Source organism: Arachis hypogaea, chromosome 2 (assembly GCF_003086295.3).
Source record: "Arachis hypogaea cultivar Tifrunner chromosome 2, arahy.Tifrunner.gnm2.J5K5, whole genome shotgun sequence".
Lineage (NCBI taxonomy): Eukaryota > Viridiplantae > Streptophyta > Magnoliopsida > Fabales > Fabaceae > Arachis > Arachis hypogaea.
The window spans coordinates 16133877-16143229 of NC_092037.1; the positions used below are offsets into that span (position 1 = coordinate 16133877).

A 9353-nucleotide genomic window follows, 5' to 3' on the forward strand; every position below is an offset into this window, starting at 1 on the left:
GTGTACCGTTAATTCAAAATACTGTCGTTTTACTTCTTCTTCCTTTCTTCTTCTGCCACTGCACTTTAGTGCTACCTCCAACGCTGCTACCACTACCAACGCTACTCCATCATCTTCATCTCTCTCGAACCACACTCTCCTTACTTTACTGCCACCATTTACCCCACCTTCATCATGCCCACCTCTGTCTCTACTCCTCACCTTTGCCCCCTGTCCATTCTTATGGTCTCATTCATCTCTACAACAATACAATATACTCATTAGATCCACATCTCACTTCACTTAGCTTTCGCCGTCTCCTCTCTTTTTCTTTCTCCCCTTCGTCCCTCTTTATTTTGATAATTTTTCAAATTTCATTAATTTTGGAGCTATGTTTTAGTTTATTTAAAATAGAAAAAAATTGATGTTGCAGCGGATGATTTTGTTGTTATTAGAGTTGAGAATTAGTGATATTGTGGACGAGAATGAAGGGTGAAAGGCAGAGTTAGACATGATGAAGATGGAATGAGAAAGGTATGGTGAAAGAAAATGTAGGTGATGGAGGAGGAGGGAGTAAGTTTGTGAGGACACTAAAAGGTATTAGTGAAGTGCAATGGTAAAGGTTAAATGATGATGATGGAAGTGAGGGAGTGAGGTAGTGTCATTTGGGGTGGAGTGAAGAGGTATGATTGTGGTGGGATGAACAACGAAAAGGAAGAAGAAGAGGTAAAGCATTTTGAGATGTGCAAAATGGTAATATTCTGCTAAGTCACTAGAGAACCATTTCTCCCTTTAAGGCCAATTTGGATAGGTTCATGAGTAATTTTTTTTTTAATTTTTAACTTATGAAAAGTTATAGCATTAATATTTGGTACAATTTTCAAAATCAAATTGTAACTTTTTAAAAAGCTATTTAAATATTTATGGAAAAGTTAAAAAAATTATTTCTCTTATAATAAATTTTTTTATCACTATTCTTTTAAAATGAGCATTTTTAGAACTAAAAAATTAAATACAAAATAACCTTTTTATAAGCTACTTTTAATATAAGTATTTATTATTTAAACTCATGAGCCATACCATGAAGTTATGAGAAAGGGAGCTAGAACGGAGGTTGAGACAAAAGACACAAATAACAGATAACCAATTTGGTTTTATGCCAGGCAGATCCACAACTGAAGTGATTTACCTGTTAAGAAGGATGATGGAGAGGTATCGTAGTAATAAAAGGGATCTACATATGGTGTTTATTGATTTGGAAAAAGCATACAATAGGGTGTCAAATGAGGTCTTATGGAAGGTTTTGGAAAGAAAGAGAGTAAGGATCACATATATTCATGCAATTAAAGACATGTATGATGAGGCTACAACTAGTGTGAAGACTTAAGGTGGTGTGACAAGAAAATTTTCTATTGGTATAGAATTACACCAGGAATCATCTTTAAGTCCATACCTTTTCACATTAGTCTTGGAAGTACTCACAGAGCATATCCAAAAACCTGTGCCATGGTGCATGCTTTTTGCCGATGATATTATCCTTATGGGAGAGTTAAGGGAAGAGCTAAATAAGAAGTTAGATTTATGAAGAGAAGCTCTAGAAGTGTATGGTCTACGCATAAGCCGTAGTAAGACGAATTATATGGGACAGAGTGTTAGGCGGCCAAAAGGGAGTATGAACATAAGTTAAGTGTGGCAAAGATGAAGATGCTGAGATGGATGAGTGGTCATCTGCGATTGGATAGAATAAGGAACGAAGATATAAGAGAGAGTTGAAGTAGCACCTATTGTAGAAAAGATGGTAGAATTGCGTCTCAGGTGGTTTGGACATGTGAGAAGAAGATCGACAAATCACCCAGTCAGGAGGGTGGATGAGATGAAAGATGGATAAGGGGTGAAAGGCAGAGGAAGAATTAGAAAGACAATCCATGAGGTAGTCAAACGAGATTTACATGGAAACAGTCTCTTTGTAGACATGATACCTGATAGAGCTCAATGGTATCATTTGATTCATGTAGCTGACCCCGCTTAGTTAGACAAGACTTTGTTGTTATTGTTTGTTATTGTTTAAGCTCTTTTTTCAAAAGGAACTTAATTAAGTTGGTGAAAAATCACAATGTTATTTTTCAGTTGACGAAGAACAGAATGAAAATTTGTAAAATTGTTAGGAGGCGAGTTAAAGTTTTACTCGAAGTTTTAGTCACATGACACACAAGTTTTTCCCTTCAAGACTTGCCTACTTAGATTTAGCTGATAAATTGATATGTACAAACTGTACCTTTAATCAATGAAATTCTGCAGAGAAAAAAAAGACCGAAAAGAAAATAACAGTAATCAGAGAATTCTTTTGTTGGCAACAAAGAGCATTAGTGTAATCACATTTTTTTTTTGTTGAAGAGTAAGCAAGGGGCTTTACAAAATCACTTTCTCTACAATAAAAGGATGCCTTCTTCTTAGCACCAAAAAGAAAAAAAGGCTACCTATTTTGTCCCTGATTAGTTTACAAAATTAGGCTGAGAACCAGCCAAAGGGAGAAACAGCTATTCACCATTCACGATCCCAAAAAAACTTGACAATGAAGTACTAAAGTAAGCCGTTGCAAGACCACATTGAATGCTTTCTACCAAAATGACCAGTTTTGTACACTTTTGGCATTCAAGTATTGGCATAGTAGCTAATTATTGGTAGTCTGGCTTCAGAACCCAATTCGATCCACTAGGCCCTTTATGCAGAGTAGCTATTTCCTTTAACAGATTCTTGAATAAAGCAAGATCTTTGGAGGGTATTCTGTCCTTGAAATACTGAACTATGCTGGCTGAACTGGAACTGCCGCCATGCTGTTGTAGAAATGTACATATCTGACGAATTAATACTTCAGGTTGCGAGCCAGACATATTTTCAGAAGCTCTAGAAGATCTGACATCTGTAGATCTTGCTTGATTAATTGAACTTGAGCTTGTACCAAATTGATGTTCGAGGCCAGCACCAATGGCATTATCTTGGTTAACTCGAATTCTTGCCAAAAGTTCAGCAGAAGATAATGCCTTCCCGGACATCGCTCCAGCAGCAAATCCATTCAATTTTTTAGTTCCATTGTTGGGTGATCCATCAGATGCTTTGTTATTTTTTATCAACTGGGTATTCACAGTTGAACCAAATTTCCGCTTAACAGATGCTGGTGCACCAGCAGCTCCAGACCTTCCTGTCCATGTAGGAACAGAGACGCTGTCGTGGCTTCGGAGCATTCGTGATTGACGTAAAGCTTCTGCAGCTCTTTGTGCAACCTTGGATGCTTCCTCCTGAAGCCTCAGTTTCTCCTCATCATTGGCATTCATGATCATATCATGGTTCAAGGCACTCTGCAAGTCAATATATATGATTAGTTGTTTGTTTCATAGTTATCTTTAATTATTAAATAGTAAATATTTACTCATTCAGCAGAATGTAGTTTTCCAATAATGTAATCAAATACACTTATATGCATGATAAATTGGTTGTACACAATGAAAAAAACTTACATGTATCCCATTGGCACCAAAAAGACTCTTCAATATATTTGTTTCCTCATCAACCCCGTCACCATGTTCCGCTTTCCCTTTGCCCTTTCCATTCGGAGATCCGCTCTGTGATTGGTCATCATTATCAGCTGCAACATCTTCAGAAACCGGTTCAGTAGTCTTGCTAAATTTATTATTCTCCTGGTTGTTTGTGTGTGTCCCAACCATATTTACTTCTTCAGATATTTGGCCGAAAATATTTGATGTTTCAGTAGACCCAGTTTCTCCATCCACATTCAATGTGAAAAGATCTTTCATATCCCGGGCTTTAAAGAACCTTTTCTGCTGTGGGTTCTTGAGTATTTTATTGGTAAGAAAATGTTTGTAAATCTGACGGTGATAAACTTTCTCCTCTATAGTTCCTCGTGTGATCAACCTATACACTGTTACATCCCGTTTCTGACCAATACGCCAAGCACGCTCTCTGGCCTTTTAAAAGAAACAGTTATCTATTAAATAATATCAAATGATTTAATTTTGAAACCAGAGCATTATATCTCATGACAATGAAACTAAAACAATTTCACAACCAAGAATATATTATAAAATATAAATCTAAAATAGCAAAAGAAAAAAATTGTCTGGATGTTTTCCCTCACCCACTCTGCCCCAAACATGCTTAGGTACTCTTTGTCGCATGTTTTATAATAAACTTGCTAACTGAATGTGGTTAAGCAAAGCTTATCAGTAATTTTTCAACAATTCCAAAACCAAAAAGGATGTGCATACAAAGTTACCTGCATATCATTTGAAGGATTCCAATCAGGGTCAAAGATTATCACCCTGTTTGCACCAGTAAGATTTGTCCCCAAACCCCCAACTCTGGTTGTTAGAATAAAAATAAATATATCATTTGAGGCATTAAATTCGTCTATTAAAGCCATTCTCTGTTTTACGGGAGTAAGACCATCCATTCTCCGATACATATGACCAGAAGTAGATAAAAAATTCTCAAGAATGTCGAGCATTTGTTGGGTTTGAGTAAAAAGAAGAACACGGTGACCTTGTTCCTTCCAAGCATTGAGCACTTGAGCTACAATCTTCATTTTCCCACTACGTTCTGGATTTCCATAATCTGGATTACCTGAGGCATGATCTCTTTCAAGTAGGTCAGGGTGATTGCATATCTTGCGCATCACATCAATTCCAGAAAGAGAATTCTTGTGTCCATCCAATATTTGCTCCACTTCCGAACTTGCCAAAAATGCTCTATAAGCAGATATTTGCTCTGATGTGAGGCTGCAGAATAGGACATGCTCAGTTTTATTTGGAAGCTGCGCATTCACATCAGCCTTCATGCGTCGAAGAAGATAAGGCATGATTAAATCACGCAGCACCACAGCACACCTGTCAATGAAACAATTAAATTCAAACTCCTGTCCTGGAAGCTAACATACTGCATAGCTCACTAAGTAAACATCGGTACTGTAGATGAAAAGGCCGTTAATCTAGTTCAAAAGTTCACTGCTTCATGTTCCAGTACATGATATGGCCAATATTAGTGAATCTGTTGTTAACATATAACTAATAAAAAATAGATAGTTAACCAACGATTATTTTGGGGAAATAACATTTTCAAATTCCTGGAAAAGCAATTCCAGTTTAATAACAGGAGAGAAAAATGGGTTACCAAATAAATTTCCCCATTAACACAATAGGAAAGGGAATATTGAGCGACCTGTATGCTGTGGATACTTGTAATGGTGAAGCATTTGCATAACCACCAACGGCGATAGGAACTGCAAATTCTGCTTCAAATACAGGCAACACACCCAATTTTCCAGGAAAAACAAAATCAAACAATGACCAGAGTTCTGACAGCTTGTTCTGAATAGGTGCACCAGTCATTATAATGCGGTGCACAGTTTGTAGCTGTTTACAAACAAGGGTGACTTCAGCATTAGGATTTCTTATTCTATGTCCTTCATCAAGAACAGCATAACCCCATTCAATGTCAAGCAACTGGTCCCCCAATATTCTGATTTGCTCGTAAGTGGTGATAAGTAAACCAGATTCTGATCTCAAAACACGATTTATCAGGGATTTCCACTTTCTTGTGTTTCTAGATGGTACACTTCTTTCATCATCACTGTCGTTTGAAACATCACTCTCATAGTCCGATTCATCAGAATTTGCTTGCTTCTTTCTAGGAGAAGAATCCTGAACAGAATCATGTAAAAGCTCTACATGAAATTTCGGGTACCACTTTTTAGCTTCCCTTTTCCACTGTCTCAAAAGTGTAACAGGACAGATAATAATGCTGGGCTTGTACATGCCACTAAAATGCAATGCACCAAGAAAAGATAAGACCTGGACAGTTTTACCAAGGCCCATCTCATCACCAATAATTCCACCAGCTCTTTGGCAATGCAATTCCCACAGCCATTGAACACCAACCTTCTGATAGTCAAACAGTGCATCAAAGATGTTATCAGGGATTTTTAGTCCACCTTCTAATGTTATATAAGAAGATTCATGATCGGCAAGTTCAACATCTTGAGCTTCCAAACTTTCACAACTAGAAGTATCCAAGTGACCATTTGCATTTTCTGCACAATGTTCAACAGATTAAATATCAAATATGAACATATAAATATAAATACAAGTGTACATAACACTAGTGAAAACAAGGCCTATGGTACATCCCAGGCTGACTTTCTTCCACACCAATAAAGGGCCGACATGCATTTTCCAGTCTTTAGAAGTAACCATTTTATTATTAAATAAATGAAGTAAGAATCTAGGGAAATTGGAAATATAAGTCAATGACGATCATGTATATACCATATCCAAATACAATCTCACCTAACAATAATTCATTGATCAATTTTTCTTGTCATCAAGATTTATAATAACTAGACCAACTTTTGCATTGAGAACATTAAAACTTGAACTTACCACTATCTCCATGTTGCATATCCTCACAAGAAACACGCCTTGTCCATTTCCTGCCAGGCAAAGGCCGCCTCCTTTTCCTCTTGGAATCTTTATTCTCCTCTTCCTCTTTGTCTCGTAATTTAAGTGGTTTCCTGAGCCTTTGAAATGGAAAGGTGGGGGCATCAAGCTTTGGAACGGCATCATATTCAAGCAGCTTGGTGGTTGGGCGAGCTCTTGCTGCCTCGGATATTGATCTAGCAGCCCTTTCAACACTTTCAGAAGCAAGATCACCAGTATTTTCTTGCTCAGATGCATTATGGCTACTTGATGCTGCAGATTGTTGAAATCGGCGCTCAAAGCCCTTCAACTTATGAAAAGGGGTTAGAACCCCTTTTCTCACCAACTCATCTCTCTCCTATGGTATCAGCAGTAGAAAATCAGATATTCTATATCTATCTCAACCAACTATACCTCAGCAAATTTGTTTAGCATTCCAGAACATCAAATGCATTTACTTAAGATATGAATAAAGCAGGTTTATGGGTAGAGAAGCTGGTTTTGTTGATGATGGTGGAGGTGGTGGTGTTTAGGGTTACAGAAAGAGAGAAGAAAGAAGATGAAGAAAAGGTATGAAATTATGAGAGAAAGATGATAGCATCATTAGAAATGAAATATTTACGAACTATTGTGTAAACTTTTGGGATAATTTTGAACAACAAAAAGAGCTTAAGGACCATTTTGATTTTCAACCCAAAAGTTAGGACCAAAACAATACTTTATCATATGACTAATATCATAATAAGAAATATTGAAACTGTTATTATCAAAAAGCAACTCACTGTTTCAACAAAACCTGCAGAGGCTGCATCCAAAACAGCATCAAAATCAGCATCATCATTAAAGGAGACTATCCTTTGCCGCTTCCCCGAGCTTTTCTGTGGCCTTTTATCTTCTTTTTTTAGTTTCTTCTTTGGTCTTCTATCTTGCTTAACTAAATCAAATATCAATTTTTCCTGGTCACTATTTTTGGAAACATCATCCTTATAGAACTCCGAAAGCTTTTCCTCTAGTTGAGCCTTTGTTTTCTTCAGGCTCTGTAGCCTATCAGCAGCAAGAACACACTGAAGGTTTGAATCATTGGAGGAACCACCTTCAGCAACTCCTTTCTCCTGGCTGTCCTCGCCAACACCACCACATTCTCCATCATTCTCATCACTTCTCAATTGCTGAATGGTAGACGCTACTGCATCTATTTCAAATCTCACTGCCCTCAGTTTCTGATTAAGCTCTGCTTTAGTAGCAGATGATGGATCAACATTTCCAGATACACTAGAATCTTCTTCCTTCACACTCCCTTCAGCTTCGGGAACAGCAGTCGCCTACAATTTCACACTCTCCAAGTTCAACTTTTATGTCTCAAAATTAAAATACAAAATAAAAAATTCTACACAGGAATACTAGTGAACACGTCTAACACATACTGATATCCAATATCAAAGATATGCTTACAAATTTCAATATATGGTTAGACATTTTAGTATTCATCGTCAAGCTCAAGTAAAACTACAAGTAAACACACACAATTCAGCACATTCAAATTTCATGGTTTTGAAAGTATTAAAATCATTTGTGCACAGCATCACAAACAAATATTACAATGATATCACATCAATGCTTAGAAATTTCAGCAGAGTTCAACAGCATTCAACACCAATTTCAAAACCGGAAAACATGATCATACAATTTCAAAAGTATATTAAATTACATTAAAATTAAAACCAGATTAATACGCACACACCTTTTCTAAGACGTGGCGTTCAATGTCTTCGGGATTCGCCGACTTAACGCCCAAACTGTTGAGCAGAATTCGATCCTGCTCTTCCTCCATCTAATTGCTAATCGCCAAAACCTAGCTTCCGTAATAGATTACATTCATCATTTTCAGTAACGAAAAAAAAAAATTACTGCATTCGATTTTAGGTTTGAATTTTCGAATTCGAATTCAATTTTTTGTTCCGCTTTTCACCAGAACCGGGAAAGTGAAATGGAAGAAGGTTTTCCCGGTTTTTTTCCCCCAGCAAGCAGCAGCGTCGTCTGGGTTTATGTTTGTGGTTCGCGCATTTTGTATTCGGCTTAGTGCCACGTCTTTGCAATTCGCTTTGCTTCTTGCTCAAGAAGATTGACCTACGGTCGTTTTATAATGCTAATGGTCCTTTATTTCTAAGAATTTGTTCAGGTGACTTTTTTAAAAAAAAAAAATTTGAGTTATTTTTTTAAAATTTTATAAAAAAATAAAAGTAATTTTATATATGGATATTTAATATAAAAAGAATTTTTTTATCTATTAATTATATTTGAGTATAATAATATAAAAATATTTTTTTATTTATTTATTATATAAAAAATATTTTTTTAAAGAAAAAATATTTTAAAAAAAGATATAAATTACAGTTTTTCAAAAAAAATTATTTTTCTAATGCTTTTATTTTTACTACTAGAAATTTGTCAAACACACTTAAAAATAAAAAAGATTTTTTTCATTAAGAAAGATCTTTTTTATCAAAATAATGACGCCCAAACAATTACTAAGTCTTAACAAAAGAATATTTTTTTCTGTTATAAAATAAAAAAAATATTTATTTCCAAAAAAAAAATCTAACTTTAATTTTCGATTTTTTGTAGCATTGTAGGCAAGTTTGTCGCTTTCCTCGACAAATTTTATGTAATATGTGAAGTTCGTCACTTCTTCGGCGATTTCAAATAGATTCTTTAATAAAATCTCACCGAGATCAATTGGAAACTAAAATCATTACTAGTAACTCATCTTCTTTTTTTTACTTTGATCTTTTGCTTACTTTATATAACGTCTTAAATTTTATTGTTATCCATTAATTATGACAGTGAAATAGTATGTGATGAAAAAGGATCTATCATGTTTAATTT

General features: G+C 35.7%; 1 protein-coding gene across 2 annotated transcripts; it reads right to left on the reverse strand.

Annotated features, from left to right (window-relative positions):
• Positions 1-2321: 2321 nt before the first annotated feature.
• Positions 2322-8607, reverse strand: LOC112739500 (protein CHROMATIN REMODELING 8). 2 transcript variants are annotated; one of them, XM_025788978.2, is made up of 7 exons: positions 8209-8607; positions 7250-7789; positions 6432-6825; positions 5212-6082; positions 4271-4880; positions 3495-3962; positions 2322-3335 (listed from the first exon to the last, which is right to left on the reverse strand). In XM_025788978.2, the coding sequence occupies exons 1-7, from the start codon at positions 8296-8298 to the stop codon at positions 2655-2657; spliced, it is 3654 nt and encodes a 1217-aa protein (XP_025644763.1). In that variant the 5' UTR covers positions 8299-8607; the 3' UTR covers positions 2322-2654. The 2 variants fall into 2 exon arrangements, with proteins under 2 accessions (XP_025644763.1, XP_025644762.1); XM_025788977.3 differs by having other exon boundaries at positions 5164-6082.
• Between the last annotated feature and the right edge of the window lie 746 nt (positions 8608-9353).